The 20,315-nt window shown below is 61.1% G+C and overlaps 2 protein-coding genes across 12 annotated transcripts; one reads left to right on the top strand and one right to left on the bottom strand.

Annotated features, from left to right (window-relative positions):
• Positions 1 to 264: 264 nt before the first annotated feature.
• Positions 265 to 14,727, bottom strand: NOSIP (nitric oxide synthase interacting protein). Of its 2 annotated transcripts, XM_051840690.3 has the most exons (10): positions 14,686 to 14,727; positions 3,950 to 3,994; positions 3,343 to 3,412; positions 3,116 to 3,221; positions 2,378 to 2,459; positions 1,281 to 1,440; positions 1,079 to 1,197; positions 804 to 991; positions 597 to 705; positions 265 to 375 (listed from the first exon to the last, which is right to left on the bottom strand). In XM_051840690.3, exons 3-10 carry the CDS (start codon positions 3,410 to 3,412, stop codon positions 304 to 306), a joined length of 906 nt encoding a protein of 301 aa, XP_051696650.2. In that variant the 5' UTR covers positions 3,950 to 3,994; positions 14,686 to 14,727; the 3' UTR covers positions 265 to 303. The 2 variants fall into 2 exon arrangements, with proteins under 2 accessions (XP_051696650.2, XP_089175049.1); XM_089318923.1 differs by lacking the exon at positions 3,950 to 3,994.
• Positions 14,700 to 20,146, top strand: PRRG2 (proline rich and Gla domain 2). Of its 10 annotated transcripts, none has more exons than XM_070063077.2 (8): positions 14,700 to 14,841; positions 15,594 to 15,646; positions 16,172 to 16,314; positions 16,449 to 16,621; positions 16,759 to 16,798; positions 18,390 to 18,525; positions 19,190 to 19,336; positions 19,626 to 20,146. In XM_070063077.2, exons 3-8 carry the CDS (start codon positions 16,230 to 16,232, stop codon positions 19,642 to 19,644), a joined length of 600 nt encoding a protein of 199 aa, XP_069919178.1. In that variant the 5' UTR covers positions 14,700 to 14,841; positions 15,594 to 15,646; positions 16,172 to 16,229; the 3' UTR covers positions 19,645 to 20,146. The 10 variants fall into 10 exon arrangements, with proteins under 10 accessions (XP_069919178.1, XP_051696658.1, XP_069919180.1 ...); XM_051840698.3 differs by having other exon boundaries at positions 16,446 to 16,621; XM_051840699.3 differs by having other exon boundaries at positions 14,713 to 14,841; positions 16,143 to 16,314; positions 16,446 to 16,621.
• The last annotated feature ends 169 nt before the right edge of the window (positions 20,147 to 20,315 follow it).

Raw genomic sequence — 20,315 nt, 5'->3', positions numbered from 1 at the left:
GGTGGGCGGGGACTTGCTGGGGCCCGCGAGGGGCGTGTGGGGAGCGGGGGAGACGGACACGCGGGAGGGGCGCCCGGCCAGAGCTGCGTATCTCCCGGGGCACCCGGGCTTGGCCAGCCTCGGGGTCCTGGCGGAGGTCAGGGTGGGTTTCCGCCTGGCCGCTCCCCCCGGGGGTCAACGCCGGGCGTCCACCTTGGGGTCAGACTCCGCGGGGGCACCCGGGCATCTCGGGCCCCGCCCGCGAAGAAAGGCGCCACGCGCGACTGCGCTCCGGGCCGTTTATTCGTGGGTCTCCCCTCGCACTCAGGCCTGCATCACCGGCCGCGACTTCTCCGCCTGCAGCTTCACCCCGGAGCCCGCGAAGCCGGTGCCGCCCTGGGAAGGGAGACAGCGGGGTGAGGGCGCGGCGGGGCGGGGGGGGGGGTCCTACGCAGGTCGAGATGACTGGGGGGGGTCGCTGCGGACAGGTCTCCGTCAGAAGGGGCGGCCGGGGCAGGGGCGGGGCCTGTGGAGAGGGGGCGGGAGGGCGGAGCCCGGGGCAGGGGCGGGGCCCGGGCGGGAGGGCGGAGTCTGTGAGAGGGGGCGGGGCAGCCCACCCGCTGCAGCACGATGATGTCACGCTCGGTGAGCCGGTCTCCGTTCACGGGGTCCACCATGTCCTTCCGAATCAGCTTCTCCACGCACTCCAGCGTGACCACGGCCCCCCTGCGGGACGGGGCGGGGCGGGGTCGCAGGTCAGGGCCCGGCCGGCCCCCCGCCACGCCCCTCGCCCGGCCCCGGCTCCCCGGCTCCCGGGCGCTCACGAGGGCCGCAGCACGGCGCACGGCGTCGCGTTGCTCAGGCTGTCGCGGGTCACGGCGCACACGTAGCGCTCGCTGCGCGTGATGAGCCCCACGCGGTCCACCGAGTCGTCCAGCAGCGTGAAGCGCACGGGTGTCAGGTCGGACATGCGCAGCGGCTTCCCCGACATGGGGCAGGTCACGGTGCGGGACTGCGGGCGGGGAGGCCGGGTCAGGGCGCGGCGGATGGGGTGCGGGGACGCGCGGGCGCGGGGACACCGAGGGGCGGCCCCTCTCACCGGCTTCTCCAGCTTGGTGGCCTTGGCCTCGGGGGTCAGGGACGGGACCCAGAAGCTGGGCAGCGCCTTCTCCTTGTCCTGGCCCGGGGGCCCCTCGCTGGGCCCCGCTTGTGCATCCTCTGCGGGAAAGGGGGGGCTCGGGTGCCGGCTCGGGGAAGCGCGGGCTCGGGCTCCTCCCGCCCGCCAGCCCACTCCCCGCCACCTGCGCCGGGCCCCGCGGCGGCCTTGGACGTGAAGGGGTTGAGGGGCCGGCTCACGATGGCCGCCTCCTTCTCCAGGAAGCCCCGCACTTGGTCCTGCGCTGCAGCGCGCCGCAGCTGCCGCTGCTCCTCCCGCTGGGCGCCCCGCTGCTTCTCGTAGGCCTGCGGGCGGGGCGAGGGCGCGAGAGGCTGAGGCCCAGGACGCCCCGGCGGGCTGGGGGCTGCAGACTCCCCAGTTCCCCAGGGCGGGGCCGCTCAGGGAAGGCAGCTGAGGCACTGCGGGGGGGTGGGGAATCTGTGCCCCCTCCCCTACTGCAGGACGCCAGGCACTCCTCGCTGGGCTAGTCCGGGACTGCGCGTCGTGCCCTAGAGCCAGAGTGCCAGGGCGGAAGCCCCGACTGACTCCGTCACCTCTGCGCCGGCCGCGGCCGCGGGGGAACTCTCCCAGCCTCGGCTTCTCCCTCTGCGAAATGGGCTCACAGTGGTGGAGGCGCCCTGCCTGTTGAGTGCTGAGTGCTGAGTGCATGTCTGTGCGGGTGCCGGGAAAACTTTGTGCACAGAATTCAAGCTAAGAGTGCTTTGGTGAACCCCCCGGGCCGTCTCCCTAACTCCCACTTCTTTCAAAGACTTCTTAGAGGAGTGGGTCTCAAAATGCAGATGGTTCGTCCTTGGAGGCCGGGCCTGGCTCTGAGTAAACACCTCGGGAATTCTTGCTGTGTGCATCTCCCACGTGCCCTGCAGTGCCTTCTAATGTGGCCCCGGGAGCCCATTTCACAGATGCTAAAACTGAGGCCCAGAGAAATGAAGACAGGGCCACTCATCCAGCAAGTCTTTGCCAGGGGCCTAGGACTGCAAGGTGGGCAACACTCGGCCCCGCCCCTGGGGTGGAGCCCGTCAGACAGCCCCAAGCAGGTACTGCTGTGACACAGCCCGAGGGAGGGAGGAGGGATGGTGACTAGGGCAGGCCCTGGGGGCCCTGGACGCAGCAGCTGAAATCAACCAGGGGAAGTGGGAGGGGAACAGCCCGGCAAAGGCCCCGGCGGAAGAGGAACCGAGATGGGAGGGCGCGGGACGCTCAGCATCGGAGCCGCCCCCTCACCTTCATCTGCCGGGCGATCTCCTTCTTCTGGTGCAGGATGTACTCCAGGATGGCCTCACGCTCATACAGGTAGCCGTCGGGGCTGCCAAGGGAAGGCGGGATGAGGAGAGCCCGGCCCTGGCCCAGGCGCACAGGCAGGGGCTCGGGGTCAGCTCCCTGCCCGGGCACCGCCGACGAGCACGGCAGGGCAGCCAAGGGCTCCCTCGCAGGCCTGGGCTGCGGAACCCTGGGCACGGCCCTCGAAGGCCCTGGAATGTCCTGTCCCTTGGGTGACCGGAGAGGAAGGCCGGCCATGCGGCGGTCAGCCGGTCCCCTGGGACCTGGGCGCCGAGGCCGGGGTGCGCGTCTCTGGGGCTGCAGAAGCCAGCAGCCACGCGACTGCGCTGGGAGGAGCCGCGGAGGCTCCGGCCCGGGTCTCCTCACTCAGCCCCACGCGCTCCTTTCCCGCTGTTGATTTCAATCTGGGTCCACCTTAAGCAGCGGTCAGTGGCTGGGGACGCGAGGAGCCATCTGCTCTCATCACGCTCCTGTGGGACACGCCGCTACCCCAGCGTCTCATCGAGCTCCGTGCCGGCACGCCAGCGGCAGGCAGTGCCGTGTGCTCGCTGGGGGCCAGGCGTGCTCCAGCGCCCTCCGCCCCCCCTGCAGACACATCCCCCCCCCCCCCGCGAGGGCCAAGGAGCAGGGCCCCTGGGCGCTGTCCCCTTGCAGCCCCCGCCCGCCCCGTCTGCAGCTCACGTGACGACAGGATCATGGCAGGGCTGCAGAGACAGGCAGCAGCAGTCAAAATCCTTCACCGCGTCCCGGCTCAGTCGAATGTTCTGGGTCCCGTAGCCTGAGGCCGCTGGGGACAGACATGGGCGCGGGGACGGCGGGGTGAGGCGCGGGGATGGCGAGGGGTCGGCCAGGGGCTGTGCCCACTCGTGTCGAGCCCTGGGCCTGCACGTGCGCCCAGCCGCCCGTACCTGTGTCCTTCTTCTTCTCGTGGTACGTGTACACGGCCCCTGCGGTGCAGTTCTTGCCGTGGCGCGTCATCTGGGGAGGAAGGGGGTAGCGGGAGCCCAGCCGAGCCGCACGGACAGCGGGGTGGGGCGGGCACCTCACAGCTAGACGCCCACCACGGAGCCCAGTTTTAGGATAAGAAACCCCCAAGACCCTCCGGGGCTGGGCAACCCCCACCCTGACTCCTCGGCCAGTGACTGGCGACGCCAGCCAGCTCAGCTGTCTGCCTGCTTTTTTTTTTTTTTTTTTGGTCCCATAAAAGGATTCTGAGTAAAATTATGTACTTGTCCTGCCAATCTCACATTTACAATGTAAAATTTCCCGAGCCTAAGTAGTTGCAAAGGATACAATTTCCACAACAACTAACATTTTAAAAAAGCAACAGTTATATACTGCCTTTGAAAGTGTAGCCGAGGCACTTTAAATAACATGATTTCAGCGCTACCATCACCCATGTGAAAAACGCGAGATCTCCGTGTGAACACGAGGCAAGTGACTGCGTTCTTCTTTGAACTCATATTTCTGTTCCACTTCCCTCCCTGCCACCCATTTTTTAACCTAATGTTTTACCTTTTGTGGTCAAAAATATTTTAGTGATCACTCTGTTATATTTCTCTGCAAGAAAAAAGATAGATAGGAAGTCATTTTTTTTTTTCAAATTCTCAGTAGATTAAGCTGCCACCTCCAACACACTCACTCAGGAGCGCCAGTGTGAGTCCCAGCTACTCCGCTTCCAAGCCAGCGTCCCGCTAACGCCCCTGGGAACAGGGGAGGGCGGCCCAAGGACTCGGACCCCTGCCACCCACATGCGAGACCCAAGGACCTGGCTGCTGGCTTTGCCTTGACCCAGCTCTGCCTGTTGTCAGCATTTGGGGAGTGACCCAGCAGTTGGAAAATCTCTCTCTCTGTAACTGCCTTTCAAATAAATAAATCTTTTTTTAAAAAAGACTTTAAATTCCCACGATCCCAAGGCTCTGAGGGTGAAAAGAGCCCTTGAGACCCCTGTGGTCGCCCAAGCTGTGTAGGGAGCCCCTGAGTCGCAAACTCTCGTCCTAACAACACTGAGACATGTTCACTCTCACTCTCTCACAAGGACACAGTGGCATGGCGCAGACGATGCGCGAGGTGTCACAACCAACACCACGCTTGTGGTAATTTGTCCCGGTAGCAACAGCAAACTATCAAGGAAATGCAAATCAGAACCTCACTGACACCACGGGGAAGGCCACCATTAGCCGGCAGGTGGCGGCAGGTGGCGGTGAGGACAGGAGGCTAAGGAGCCCCCACGCCCTGCCAGGGCCGGACTGATGCAGTGACCTTGGAAAGCAGCTGGCGACACCTTAGGACGTTGGCACCTGCCGGCCCCAGGAGCCCGCAGGTCTCCTCCTCCGTGTGCACCTCACCGGGGGCCGCCCTCTGTTGGCCACGCACTCGGGCGTTCACAGCTGCGCCATTCGTAACAAAAACATCACAAACTAGAACCTTCCCGATGGCCTGAAACGTGGACACACGAGGAAGCTCAGACACGGTGCTCTGTGGAAGCAGCCAGCAAGGACAGAGGGCGCGCCACCGCCACACACACTGCACGTGGGATCTCCCACGCACCACGCAGGCCACAGACCAGACGCAGAAGGAGGCTTGCCGGCCGATTCCATTTAGATGAAGTTCCAAAATTTGCACAAATGCTTAATGGCGTGAGAAGCCAACTTTCCAAGGCCGGCACGACAGTGCAGCAGGGTGAGCCACTGCCTGCGATGCCAGTGTCCTGAAGGGGCGCCCGTTCAAGTCGTGGCTGCTCCACTTCCGATCCAGCTCCCTGCTAATGCACCTGGGAGGGCAGTGGAGGATGGCCCAAGTGCTTGGGACCCTTGTGGGAGACTTAGATGGAATTCCTCTGTGTCTCAGATAAATAAAATTAAAATTAAAAAAATTTCTTTTTTTAAAAAAGAGGAGGTAGCCGTTTGGTGAAGTGGTTAAGTCACTGCGGGGGACATCTGCATGCCATAGGGGAGTGCTTGGCTGCGTCCCGGCTGCTCCACTTCCAATCCAGCCTCTCGCTAAGGCACCTTGGGAGGCAGCAGACGATGGCCAAGTACTTGGGTTCCTGCCACCCACGTGGGAGACCCAACTGAATTCAGGCCTCCTGGCTTACAGCAAGGTATTTGGGGAGTGAGCACTGGATGGAAGATCTCTCTCTCTCTGTCTCTCCCTCTCTCCCCCACCCCACCTTTCAAACAAGATGAAGACAAGAGAAAATTTTTTAAGATTTATTTTATTTGAAAGGCCAAGTGACAGAGAGACAGACACACATACATGGAGAGAGAGAGAGAGAGAGAGAGAGAGAGAGAGAGAGGTCTTCCATCCACTGGTTCACTCCCCAAATGGCTGCAATGGCCAGGGCTAGACTAGGCTGAGCCAGGAGCCAGGAGCTTCTTCCAGGTCTCCCACATGGGTGCAGGGGCCCAAGCATCTGGGCCATCCTCCACTGCCCTCCCAGGCACATTAGCAGGGAGCTCGATTGGAAGTGGAGCAGCCGGGATTCCAACCAGTGCCCATATAGGAGGCTCTGGCAGCACAGGCAGCGGCTTAACCCACTGCATCACAATGCTGGCTGGCCCCTAAACATTTTATTTTTAAGAGACACAAGTGCGTTCAGGTGCAGAAGCACTGTGGGAGCCACAGACTGCAAGTGGTTCAGCACTTGGCCAGGACACAGACTTGAGGCCGGAGGCATCCTGTGAGCTACTGAGGTGGTGGGAGGCGGCTTATCTGAAATCGGAGGGGAAGTTCAAGAACCAGAAGTGGATGGGTGTGGTCCCCCCCACAGGTGCCTGTGTGCACCCTGCGCTTTCCGGCTGTGCAGGTTTGGAGCCGCCCCGTCTTTCTCATGGAGATGTGAGCGGGTCTCCAGGGCTCAGACTGTCCCTGGATATATGAACTGCACTGGGGTGCACCTGCTGGCCCTGCCACCCACGCCGGGAACCCTGATGCATTCCTGGTCCTGGCTTTAGCTTGGCCATTCGGGGAGAGAACCAGCGGATGGATGATCTCCCTCTCTCTGTGCCTTTCAAATCAGTAAACAAACATTTTTTTTTTTTGAAAAATGAATGAAAAAAAGAGAGGTGTGGCGGGTACCGTGCGGGTCCACACACGGAGGCGTGGGCAGCGCAGCTCTGCCCGGGCTGGTGACTCCCTTCTCGAAGCCTCAGTTTCCCTTGGTGAGAACGGGGAAGCAGTGGGCCCCAGCATGGGACGGGAGTGCTGCGCCCTCTGGCCGGGGCCTTCAGCAAAGATTCCTTCCTGTCCTCCGGCGGCAAGCAGGGTCCAGAAACGTGGGGGTGGGGAGCCACCCCGTGCCCCAGCATTGTAAAAAGCAACTCCGCCTTCATGGCGCCCTTCTGGGCGCTGTAAAAAACCTCACCTTTCACACTGAAAACTTGAACCACGGCCTCTGAGCCGCAGCGCTTTCTCGCCCCCTACTGGCACTTCTGGGGAGTGCTCTGGTTTTTAGTCTTGTTTAGAGATTGGAAAGCAGAGACCCTGGGAACCACCAACCCAGCGGAAGCGCAGAACGTCCCCCCACCCTGGAAAGACCCCCTCTTGCCCCTCGCAGCCAGTGTGCCCCTGCAGCAAACAGAGGACTGCTGGCAGGCAGGGCCTATGCTCCCTGCCTGCCAGGCCCTGCCCCCACTCTGCCCCACCGCAAGCTTCTAGAATAAGTGTCCAACACCTGCCACTTCCCTCACTCACCTGCCGCCGGCTGGCCCCGGCCCCCCCGCCACTCCTGAAGGTCGCACTGACCTCGTGGGCAGGTTCCCTGCTCTATTCTTAGTCGTCAACTGTCTGACACTCTGTGGTATGTGGCACGGGTGCCTCTCCCAGCCCAGAGACACCGGGTGGGTGTCCGGGGCCAAGAGTGGACACAAAGACGCTCCCCTAGAAGCAGGAGGAAGGGCCATGGAGGGGGCACTTCTTCACTTCCCCTGGCGACAGCCAGAGTCGTCACAGGCAACAGTGCTGGGCCCTGACCACTCTCAGAGCCCCCAGGGTCATCAGTCCCCCGCCTGTCACCTCGGGGCCTGTCCAGTGGCCATCCTACCTGGCGCGTGGGTCACCCGCAACAGTGCTGGCAGAGTCAGGTCCAGGGACTCGAGGGGCCTCAAGATGCTCCCACAACAAGCCTGCAGGCTGCTTTCCCCACTCCCCCAGGAGCGTCTGTGGAATCTCCTAGACTCTATCATGGATGGACGGGGGTGGGGGGGTACTGCTGGAGCTGAAGGGGACTGGGCGTGCGCTGCATGTTCTTTTCTTTCTTTTTTTTTTTAAAAAAAGATTTATTTTATTTATTTGACAGACAGTTATAGAGTGAGGCAGAGCCAGAGAGAGAAAGTCTTCCACCCGCTAGGTCACTCCTCAAATGACTGCAATGGCCAGAGCTGAACTAATCCAAAGCCAGGAGCCAGGAGCCTCCTCCAGGTCTGCCACGTGGGTGCAGGGGCCCAAGGACTTGGGCCATCCTCCACTGCTTTCCCAGGCCATGACAGAGAGCTGGGCGGGAAGAGGAGCAGCCGGGATTCAAACCGGTGCCCATATGGGATGCTGGCGCTGCAGGCAGCGGCTTTAATCCACTGCACCACAGTGCCAGCCCCTCTTTTCTTTTTTAACAGATTTATTTTATTTATTTGAGAGGCAGTTAAAGAGAGTGAAGAGAGAGGGAGATCTTCCATCCACTAGTTCACTCCCCAAATGGCGCTAACAGCCAGAGCTGGGCTGGGCCAAAGCCAGGAGCCTGGAGCTCCATCTGGTCTCCCACATGGGTGGCAGGGGCCCAAGCACTTGGGCCATCTTCTGCTACCTTCCCAGGCACATTAGCAGGGAGCTGGATGGAAAGCGAGCGCTGTGGCATAGCGGGTAAAGCCGCTGGCAGTGCCGGCATCCCATATGGGGGCCGGTTTGTGTCCCGGCTGCTCCACTTCTGATCTAGCTCTCTGCTACGGCCTGAGAAAGCAGATGGTGGGCCCCTGCCACCCACATGGGAGACCGGGAAGAAGTTTCTGGCTCTTGGCTCCAGCCTGACCCAGCTCTGGCTATTGCAGCCTTCTGGGGAGTGATCTGGTGAAAAGAAGGACTCTGTGTATCTCTCTGTCTCTCAAAATAAATAAATCTTAAAAAAAAAAAAAAAAGAACCCACATAAACAAAAGCTCTGTGTCTGCAATGACTTTGATGATCCCAAGCCCAAAAAGTGTGCGCAGCTCTGGCCGAGGGTGGAAGGGCTGGCAGGTGGCGGGCCAGGATTTCGACACTCCCGGAAGCACACCAGGCTGTGTTGTCCTCAGTGAGGCGGCTTCAAAACAGAACCCGGGACTTGTGCCACCTTCCTCCAGAGGAAACAGCCACAGAGCAGAGGCCATTGTTAGTGTCCAGCCGCCTCACGGGGCGGGGACAGGCAAAGCCGGATGGAACCTGGGCACCAGGCTCTAGGCCCGCCTTGAGAACCAGGTGACACCTGCCGGTCCTCCCAGGAAAGTCCCAACCTGAGGATAAGGCCCAGCCCATTGGTTTTTCCATACAAAGTCTCTGAGGTCGAGGATAGTTTATTCTCTTAGGACATCTCAACAATCCAGGCGCTAAATTTTCATCGACAACACTTGATCTATATTTAGGATTCAGAGAGTTTACAAGTATGCGTGTGCGCACACCCGGATTCCTGCCTGGGAAAGCCGTGGGGAATGGGCCCCTGCACCCATATGAGAGACCTGGACGAAGTGTCTGGCTCCTGGCTTCAGTCTGGCCAAGCCCTGGCTGTGTGGCCATCTGGGAAGTGAGCCAGCAGTTGGAAGCTCTCTCTGTCTCTCTGCCTTTCAAATAGATAAATAAATCTTTCTTAAAAAGTTTCCCAGTAACTGAATCAAACATCAGTGAGTGTTCAAATTCAAACAAGCTAAAATGAAGTACAAATCAGGGGCAGCCCCTGAGCCGCACACCACGAGGTGCCTGGCGGCTGACCCCGGGGTGGTGGCCGGGGCATTGCACTAAGATGCAGGAGCACTGATGCCAAGGCCAAGTGCGGAAGCCCGCGTGGACTCCTCCATGTCCAGCGGCTGCACACGGCCCGCACCCTCTCCCCACAGTTGGTTCATTTCAGTCCAGAGCCTTTCGGGGGGGTGGGGGGGGTGGGAGGGCCTTCAAGAAGCTGAAGAATGCTACAGTCACATGGAGCCCTGCAGGCCACTCCGGGGGTGACCTACACTCAGCAGGACCCCGCTGTATGGAGACAGTGTTTCCCAGGCTGCTTAGGCGCTGACACATTTTAACTCCCCTGAAGAGCAAAGCCACCCAAGCCTTTGCTACAAATGAGGAAACCTGCACGGGGCGGGGGCCAAGGTTCCACGCCAGCCAATCAGGCAGCCCAGCCCGGGAGTCTGTGGCCTTGACCATCAGCTGCCGCCCCCCCCGGGGGGGGGCAAGATGGCCTCGGGGACTGGTCCTGCCCTCCTGCTCTGGGGTGACTGACTCAGCAGCCCGAGGTCGCTCTTGTACCTGACCCTGCCCCAGAGGCTCCCTCACAGCCCTGTCCTCCTCTACCCCTCAGACCGGGAGCCCTAGAAGCGGCCTGGGATGGTGACCCAGTCTGGGTCCTGGCACTGCCCGCTGCCTGACAGGATCAGCCGCCTCCCACCCCAGGGCAGGGAGAGGTTCGAGATCAATGAACCAATCACCCAGCAAAAGCACTGGGAACAAAGCCATCACAGCCACTCAGCACCTGGGAATCCCCGGGGGCTCCTCCCGCCCCAGGGGTCACACCTGGGGGGCTCCTCCCGCCCCAGGGGTCACACCTGGGGGGCTCCTCCCCTCCTCCAGGTGGGAAGACACAGAGACAGACATCTCGCTCAGTCAGTTCTTCCCACACTAGCCCAGGGAGCGTCTCAAAACAGAACCAGGGGGGCGGGGAGGTGTCGGCTGGTTCAGCCACCACCTATGATTCCAGCACCCCACACAGAAGCCGGTTCAGGTCCTGGCTGCTCCACTTCATATCCAGCTCCCTGCTGATGCACCCGGGAAAGCAGCACAAGATGGCCCAAGGGCTCTGGTCCCTGTCAGCCACATGGGAGACCCTGTGGAGTCCCAGGTCCCGGGCGTTGGCCGGGCCCAGCCCTGGCCACCGTGGCCACTTGGGGAGTGAACCAGCAGATGGAGGGTGTGCTCGCTCGGTTTCAAATACATAAACCAATTCATCTTTTTGTTTTGTTTTGTTTTTTGTTTTTTAAGAAAGGAGAGTGGATTAAGTCACTCTTTTTAACTACTACTGAGATACGGCTCAGGATAAAAAGCAAACTGCTCAGGGCATGAGAGCAGGAGAAATGGCAGGACGGGAAGCCGCCCCTTGGCAGCTGAGCCAGGCCTGGCTGGTGATCCCGCGGAGGCGGGGGGCATTCCCCAGGGCTCATCCTGGCTTCTGGAGAGGGGGAAAACACAGGTTCATCACGGCGGAGCTCAGCAGCGCCCACCTGTCTCAGTCTACACAGGCCGCTGGAACCAAACACCACAGGCAAGACGGCTCGGACAGCAAAACCGCACTTCATGGCCCTGCAGCCTAGCAGTCCAGCATGGGGGCGGGGGGGGGGATGGGACTGGACAGGACAGGACGGCAAGGGCTCGCTTCCTCCCCTTCCTCCCCACCAAGCCTCAGGTGGGGGCCCCACCCCATACCCACACCTGCAGGCAGTCACACCGGGCCTCAGGCCTCCCACGCATGAATGGGGGGGGGGGCAGGGACTCATCAGAACTCCCAACGTTGCCAGCCCTGAAATGGGAAAACCAGGCACTGCACAGGCGAAGGCACAAGCCCTGAACTGATCGTCCTAATCGGCTGCGCCCACACTTATTCAAGCCTTTGGATCCAATTTCCTGATTCTAGGCAGTCAGGGAATACAGCAGACCGGCGGAAGAAGAGGTCAGCTGGCGAACAACCTCACCCTGCGGGCCACGGCCCCTGTAGCAGCTGCTTACGAATGGGCGAGTTCCAATGAGACTCGACCTGACCTGAGTCACACATTGTCACAGGTCACGAGATGTATTCCGATTTTTTCTGGTTATTTAAAAATGTTGAACACCATTCTTAGTTTGCAGACTGTACAAAACGGGCAGCAGCTGCAAGCATCAGACCTCTGACAAAGGAATTCTATCCAGAATATATAAAAAATGCACAACGCGGGGCCAGTGCTGTGGCGTAAGGGGTTAAGCTGCCACCTGCAGCACTGGCATCCCGTATGGGCACTGCTTCCAGTCCCAGCTGCTCCACTCCTGATCCAGCTCCCTGCTAATGCACCTGGGAAAAGCAGCGGAGGACGGCCCAGGTGCACCCATGTGGGAGACCCGGACGAAGCTCCTGGCTCCTGGCTTCCGTCCGGCTCAGTCCAGGCTGTTGCAGCCATCTGGGCAGTGAACCAGTGGATGGAAGATAACGTTCTCTGTCTGTCTGTCTCTCTCTCTCTCTAACTTTGCCTTTCAAATAAATAAAAAGAAAGAAAGAAAAAAAAACCTCAATAATCCAAAGACAACTCAATTTAAACAAAAAGGCAAGAATTGAAGAGACATTTCACCAAAGACATACAAATGGCCAATAAGCACCTGAGAAGCCATGCAAGAAGTTACTCGTTAAGGAAGTTCAATCAAAACCACAATGAGACGCCTGTTCACAGCCTCTACGATGATTACGCAGGATCAAAGGCAGGGCGGGCATCGCGGCACAGCGGGCTGAGCTGCACTTGGGACGGCCGCATCCCATGTGGAGCGCCGACTCACGTCCCCTCCACTTCCAACCCTGCTTCCTGCTAACGTGCCCGGAAGGCAGTGAGTGAAGTGTTGGGATCTGGGCCTCCCATGCAGGAGACCTGGATGGAGCTCCTGGCTTTGTCCTGGCCCAGCACTGGCTGGTGTGGGCTTTTGGGGAGTGAACCACCAGATGCAAGATCACTCTCTTTGTCCCTCCCCCGCCCCCCCGCCCTGCAAATAAATACATAAACAAAATAAACAAATCTTAAAGAAAAAGAAATGAAAACATTGTCCACACAGAAGCTTGCACACAAGAGCTCATAGTAGCAATATCTGTAAGATAAGAAGTGGAAACTACCCAAATGTCCATCAGCCGATGGCTGGTATATATCCCACACAACAGGCGTCAGTACACCCCACGCAACAGGCGTCAGCACATCCCATGCAACAGGTGTCAGCACATCCCACACAACAGGCGTCAGTACATCCCACACAACAGGCATCAGTACACCCCACACAACAGGCGTCAGTCAGTACATCCCACACAACAGGCGTCAGCACACCCCACACAATAGGCGTCAGCACATCCCACACAACAGGCGTCAGTACATCCCACACAACAGGCGTCAGTACATCCCACACAACAGGCGTCAGTACACCCCACACAACAGGCGTCAGCACATCCCACACAACAGGCGTCAGTACACCCCACACAACAGGCGTCAGCACATCCCACACAACAGGCGTCAGTACATCCCACACAACAGGCGTCAGCACATCCCACACAACAGGCGTCAGTACACCCCACACAACAGGCGTCAGCACATCCCATGCAACAGGCGTCAGTACATCCCATGCAACAGGTGTCAGTATATCCCATACAACAGGCGTCAGTCAGTACATCCCACACAACAGGCGTCAGTACACCCCGCACAACAGGCGTCAGTACACCCCGCACAACAGGCGTCAGTACATCCCACACAACAGGCGTCAGTACACCCCACACAACAGGAAATGATCAGCCATAAAGGTGATGAAGGGGTGGGCATTTGGCCTCCTGCTCGTGATGGCTGCACCCCCATGGGAGTGCCTGGGTTCAAGTCCCTGCTCTGCTCTGGATCCAGCTTCCCGCTCGTGTGCACCATGTAGGGTGGCAGGGATGGCTTGAGGTCCTGGCTCCCAGCTCAGCCCTGGTCCAGCCAGGGCTGTGGCCGCGGGGTAATGCAAGCCAGCTATTGTGGGCATTTGGGGAGTGAACCAGCAAAGGGGAGCGCGTGCGCTCTCTCTCTCTCTCTCTCTGGGTATATCTGTGGCTCTCAAGTGAAAAAGAATGAAAAGTATGGAGGAACTGTTCCAAATTAAGGGGCAGCACTGCGGTTCAGCAGGCTAAGCCGCTGCCGGCGACACCCCCACCCCTTCCAATCCCCACTGCTCCACTTCCAATCTGGCTCCATTAACAAGTGCGAGGGCCACTGCCACCCCCGGCCCAGCCTGGGCCACTGTGGACCCAGTGGGTAAGGGAGTGCACGTTCTCTCTCACTCTCTCTGTAACTCTGACTTTTAAATAAATTAAAAATCTTTTAAAAAGCAAGATTTCAGAGACAGCACTCACTTGACTGGATCCTGATTCAAAAGACCAATGGCAAAAAAAATGTCCAGAATAAAACCCTTTTAGGGGCAAGCGCTGTGACACAGATCAAGGCCTGCCTCAGTCGCGTCCTACAGGCTTGGCGCTAAGACGCCCGGGGGGGCGGGGGGGCAGCAGGCGACGGCCCGGCCCGGCGCTGGGGCCCCTGTCACCCACGCGGGGGGCGCAGGTGCGCTCCGGCTTCCAGCCGCTGTGGGTGAGCAGCAGAAGGGGGCTGTCTGTGCCTTTGCCTCCCGAATAAAAAACGAATCTTCAACCCAAGTATTTCTGAGACACTGGATTTGAACATGGACCACGTATTGGGCATGATAACGGCACCGCGACCCGCAAGAAAACCCCTCCCCGCGAGTGCTGCAGTAGTTAGGGGCGAAAGGTCATGACTCGATGCTTTAAAAAATTCAGCAAGTGTGGCAAAAAAAAAAAAAGGGCCCCTCCGGGCAGCAGACATCCCCACGGACGTCTCTCTCTACGCAAGTTGGAACATTTTCCTAATACAGCCGCCCCACGCATCCCCCGAAAGGCGCACGCTCACACCGAGTCAGGACGCGAACCCCACAGGGAAACCCCGAGACCCCAGCCCCGCGCCGTGCACGCGGCGGCCAGGCGGCTTCCGCCCCCTCCGCCCCCAGGTCCCGGCGGGCGCCCCCTCCCCCGGGGATCCCCAGCCCCGCGCACCCCCCACCGACCGCCCCCCGCCGGCACTGGCAGGGGACGCTGGGAGATGTAGTTCGGCGCCAAACCAGCGACGCCGGCGGGCTTTATTCATGATTGACAGGAAAGGCGGCCATGGAAACCGTGCCCCCGGTTCCCGCAAGACCGTAGGCCGCTGGCCCGCGAGGGGCCGATCCCAACAACACTACCCCTCCACCACCTGGAACTCACCTCCCAAACGACGCCTCGGTCCCCAGTCGCCTCTTCAACTGTGCCCCTACACCGGAAAAGAGCACTGTTTTCCCCCTCCGCCGCATCCACTTCCGCCCGGCAGAAGCGACCGGATGTAGAGCTGCCCCTAGTTACGGAGGCCGTACGCCTGCCTAGGTAAGTTCTCTCTTCGTCTTCTCCTCCCTCCGGAAACGAGAGTAGCAACTCGAAGGTTCCGGTTTATCAAACGGGTGTGACTGGCGAACGCTTAGTATGTGCTAGGCATGTCGCAGGACGGACGGTTTCCTGCCGGATTCCCAGGCTTGCTGAGTCTTTGTAAGATGGAGATTAAGGACTAAATACGTCCGCGAGAGAACGCAATGCCCACTTCCCCGAGTATACTATCCATTCTTCTTGTGGTCTCATTGAGACCATTGAGAAGGGAGGCAGTCTCCCCATTTTACAGACAGAACAGTTGAGTCCGGGAGTCATAGCCATGGCAGCCCCTCAGGAAGCGCGGATTCCCCCCCCCCCCCCAGCGCCGCCCGGCTGCCCCAGGGGCCAGCATACGGTTCCCGCCCTTTTCCAGGGTCTAGGGACCCACAGGTATTTCCCCAGCTCGGCCAGGCTAGCTCCCTGCAGAGAGGCGGAGCCGACGTGGGGGCGGCAGCCCGCGGGAGGGGCGCAGATCCAGTGCCCTAAGCGCCCCCACGGTGATGGAGACCCCGGCTCCTCGCGGGGGCTCTCATCCTTAGGCCCGCCATCCCAAGGTCCCTTTAAATACTTTGTCCCTTACCTGAGCCCCGCCCAGGGCAGGTAATCCTTAGCCCCGCCCCTCTGCCTGAAACCGGGATCGGGCCCGGAGCTGGGACTGGAGCACCCCTCCTCCCTCTCCCCTCCCCTCCCCTCTCTCTTCTCCCCCTTCCCAGCTGGCCACCGCGGGCCGAGGCGGCCCTGGACAGGTCCTCACAGGTCTGGGCGGGTAAGTGAGGGCTCCTGGAGGCAGAGCCGGGTCTGGGGACCCAGGCGTCCTGGCTTGTCCTCCCTGGTACCCCAAAACTCAGAGATGGGGGGACCGATGGCCCAGGGTCCCGGTCCTCGCGGGCCCTTGGTCGCCAGAATACAGGGCCCTGCTCCTGCCTCTGCTGTGACCTTTGCCCTCTGTGGGTGATGTGGCAATGAGCGTGGAGAGTGTGTAAGTGGGAGCTGCCCGGGGGGAAGGGACCCCAGTCAATCAGCAGGGGCCTGCTGTGTGCCCAGCCCTGTGCTGGGTGCTGCAGACTCGCTGGAGGACGGGCAGGACAAGCCTCCGGCCCCCAGAAGCCCCCTGCCTCCCCTCACACCTGGCCCTGACATCTGCAAACTGGGGCTCTGTGCCTCAGTTTCCCCATCTGTGAAACGGGAGTGATAATAGTTCTGTTTTGGCAAAAATGAAAATAAGGCAACGCAGGCAAACCAGGTCTGGGACCGCTTCTCAGGGCCTGCTGCTTGCATTCCTGGGCCACAGGGGACCCGGGGACACCTTGCATCGCTCACCAGGGGCTGGCTCCAGGCGTCCACAGACAATGACAGGCCACCCCTCTCTGCTGCTGCTGTACATGGGGCTGACCTCCTGCCTGGATCCTTCGTACAGCGAGGAGCAAGACCAAGGTGAGTAGTCAGAGAAAGACCAGGATCTGCCGTGGCTCCTGGGTCAGGACCCAGGACCCCAAAGCCCTCGGTCCCCTCAAGGCCCTGACCCTGGCCCTCTGTTTTCCTGTTACTCTTGTCTTTGGGCCCAGTAGTCTTCCTGGGCTCCCCAGAGGCCCAGAGCTTCCTGGCCAGCCACAGGCGGATCCCCAGAGCCAACCACTGGGACCTGGAGCTGTTCACACCGGGGAACCTGGAACGGGAGTGTCACGAGGAGAGGTGTTCCTGGGAAGAGGCCAGGGAGTACTTTGAGGACAACACTCTGACGGTGAGGGCCCTGGGGTGCGCCGGGGCGGGGGGGGAGAGGGGACGTGGCCCTCGACTCCCTCCCCCCCCGGGAAATCCAGGAGAGCTGCCTGGGGCCTCACTGCTGTGCCCCCTTCTCTCCCACTGCTGCCCATCAAGGAGCGCTTCTGGGAGGGCTACATCTACAATGGCAAAGGAGGTGAGTGGGGAAGAAGCCCTGTTCTGTTGTCTGTGCAGCTAGGAAGTCCCCTTCCCGTGGAGGCCAAACTGACGCCCCCCCCACCCAAAATTAGGCACCAAAGCATCTGCTCTCCCCCTCCCAGGCCCCTCCCAGAGCCCCTGCCCCGGGGCTCCCACCGGGGTGACTGACAGCCTTGGGCTCACGGGGGCAGCCCACCTGAGTCCCTTTCTTTGAAGTCCACAGCCCCAGCCCCTATGGCAGCTTGGTTGCTAGGGGGGCTGCTCCCTAGCAACAGAGCCAGGGGAAGAAGCCGGCCTCCCTCACCTGCCGGGTTTGCCCACCCTCTAACCTCGTCTTGGCTGCAGCTGTGTTGCTAAGGGGGCTGCTCCTTAGCAACGGGGCCTGGCCAGGCCAGACAGAGGAAGCCCGGAGCACTACCTGGCTGGGTCCCCCTCCCCCACGGCCCCATCCAAGCCTCCAGCCTGGTTGCTAGGGAGGCCGGCTCCCTAGCAACCGCACCTAGCTCCGGGACCCAAGGCCTCCTGCCCACTGGAGGGGCCCCCTCCGGGCAGCAGATGCCCCACCCACTTGTGGCCTGGTTGCTAGGGATGGAGGCACCCTAGCAACAGGCCCCCCTAAGTCTGGGCCAGAGCCCTCCTGTTTGAGCCTGGCTCCTCGGGGGAGGTAGCTCCTTGTGCCGCAGGCTCCGTGAGGCCTATGGTATCCCGGAATGCACCTGAAACCTGCTGGCTGGCCCCTGCCTTCTAACCGTGCAGCTGTCAGCCAAGGGTCTCGAAGAGAGCACACCTCCCCCAGTGCCAGAGCTCCGGAGGCTTCCCAGAGCCCGGGTCTCCCTGTGCCCCCTTCTCCCGGGGCAGGAGGTCTCGGATCGCTGCAGCGGCTGCACCTCAGTGTCCTAGACATCAGTTATCGGGGGGGGGGGGCAGCCCCTAAGCGCCTGCTGTGTGCAAGGACCCTTTCCTAGCCTATACCAGGGAGAAGACTCCCTCTGCTCTCAGGATGGAGGCCCCTGTCAAAGGAGCCGCGCTCCAGGCTGGGTAGTGTGGCCCGACCACGGGCACCCCCCCCCGTGTGCCCTCACGCTCACTTCAGACATGAACGGTGCATTTAGCCGGCTGGCCTGTGCTATCATTGGCTCAGTGTGGCACACTCAGCACTGGGGCTCTCGAAGCCGGCAGTGTCCTGGGCTTCAATACCAACCAGCCCTGGAGGCTGTGGCCCTGGCTCTTGGGCATTTCACCCACCCCGTGTCCGGGGGGCAGGGCGGAGGGTCTTTGCGGTCATGGGGCATGGCTACCGTGTTTCCCATCCCAGAGGAAGTTCTCACGGGCCCTTGACACAGTCCTTAACCAGTCACAGCCTGGAGGGTGCAGGTTATGGTCTCCATTTTATAGGGTGGGTAACAGAGGTTGGGGGGTGGGGGAGCTGGGTGGCCTGCCCGAGGTTTGCAAGGCTGGGAAGTGGCCCCAGCCCTGCCTAACTCCATAAGCCACGCTCCTCTCTTACGGGGAAAGAATTTGGATTTTGGGTTGTTGGGTTGGGTGGCAGTCCCTGAGACAACAACTCCCCTCCCCCCACCACCACCCAGGGCGTGGACGGATAGACGTGGCTGGCCTGGCAGTGGGGCTGACCTGTGGCCTCTTGCTCATCGTCCTGGCTGGCCTGGGAGCATTCTGGTATCTGCACTACCGACGCAGCCGAAGCCAGCAGTCCTGTCCCCAAGAGTAAGGGGGCTTGAGGGAGGAGGGACCCGGGGGCCCTATGCCACCTGCCCACGGGAGGACCACCCCCACAGGGCACCAGATGCCCCCACCCATCTGTGGCCTGGTTCTGGGTGGGGGGCAGCTCCTTGGTGCAGGCCCAGTGAAGGCGGAGGGCAGGGGAGGGCAGGGCGGGTTGACCGGAGGAGACGTGAGCAGGTGCCCACCTGAGGACAGCGTGGTGGGCAGTGAGTCTGAGCTTGCTGGCGTATGTCCAGACCCCCAGCACCTGGTTCATGGGGGAGCCCTGTCACCACGTGCAGCCACCTTGCTGTCTTTGGAGTCCAGCTGTTACTTGAGAGCCCTTGGTGGTACCTTGGTCTCCATGGAGACAGGGTGGGGGTGTCTTTCCTGCTGATGAGGTCTCAGGGTGTGAGCGCAGGTGTTGAGAGGCTGGGGGTCTAGGGGTCTTTGAGGATGCGTAGATTCTAGGGGAGATTTGGGGACTCTGGAGCTACTGCGTAGCTGTGTTCCTGTCTGCAAGGATGCACGGAGTTCTGTCTCTGCAGGGCTCTCCCTCCGTGACTCTGCTGTGTCTGGCGCACCTGTGTGCTCCGTGGGAGACTGGCCTCTCCCTGAGTCCCTGTCCCACAGGTTTCCCTGCTGACCCCACCTTTTGTGTCCCCAGAACCGGGCTCATCAGCCCTCTCAATCCTCGGAGCCCCCTGGAGCCGCCGACGCCCCCTCCTCCGCCCCCACCCCCAGGCCTCCCCACCTATGAACAGGCACTGGCCGCCTCCGGGGTGCACGACGCACCTCCACCCCCTTACACCAGGTGGGGGGCGGGGCTTCCCAGGGGCGGGGCGCAAGGGGGAGGCGTGGGCTCGGGGGCGGGGCTTGGAGCTGGGGGCTTGTTACCTGGGGCCGGACTTGAAGCGCGGGGGCGGGGCCCTGTGCAATTGTCTGTAGGGGCGTGGCCCGGCGTGGTCTATGGAGCCTTGTGGGAGGGTGGGGCTTACGCCCAGAGGGCCCAGGATTGGCTGAGACGCTAAGGGCGGGTCGGAGTGGTCTTGGGTGAGGGGTGGGGGGAAAACAGCCTCCCCACTGCGCCCCTCCTCTCGCAGCCTTAGGAGGCCCCACTAAGGAACAGCTTCAGCCTGGACTTCCCGAGCTGTGCCCCCGATTCACACCGGATTCCGGAAGCCCCCGGGCCCCTCGGACTGCGGAGCTGAGCTTGGTGGGCGGTGGGAGCAGGGGTCGTCCGGCCTGCGGCCCACCCTGCCACACGTGTCCCCGCGTCCTGGCCCCGTGCGGGCCCCCGCGCTCCCCTCACTCTGGGGGTGACCGCCAGCCCCGCCTGCGGGGTAGGCATGAGCGCGTGGAGGCCCGGACTCGGGGCGCGGGCCGGCCCGTGCGGGCACGTAGGACCCGACCCTCGCCCGCCCATGCCCTGGGGCACGCACGCGCGTGTCTTCTGCGACCCCGAGAAAGGGTGATGGGGGGCACATTTCCAAGCGTGCTCGGTGGGGACGCCGGCCCTACACCCGGGGCACTGGAGTGAGCTGCTCTTAAATAAAATCCTTTGGGAAAAAGACCCAAAAAAGCGGAAACAATGAAAAAAAATAAAATTAAATTAAAAATTGAACTGCACTCTCGGGCTCGTCTGCGCGCGGCCGAGCCGGCTTTCCTAGCAAGCTCTGCGTTTACACCCCCAGGCCCAGCTAGCGCTCGGTCCCTCTCGCTCGCTCGCTTTTTTTTTTTTTTTTTTTTTTTTTTTGCATTTGCACGGGATTGTGGGAGGAAGCGGAGCGCAG

This window comes from Oryctolagus cuniculus, chromosome 18 (genome assembly GCF_051225735.1).
Source record: "Oryctolagus cuniculus isolate XC-2025 breed Fujian yellow rabbit chromosome 18, ASM5122573v1, whole genome shotgun sequence".
Lineage (NCBI taxonomy): Eukaryota > Metazoa > Chordata > Mammalia > Lagomorpha > Leporidae > Oryctolagus > Oryctolagus cuniculus.
The sequence above is the reverse complement of the archived record's forward strand: the minus strand, read 5'-3'. Positions and strand labels throughout refer to the sequence as shown.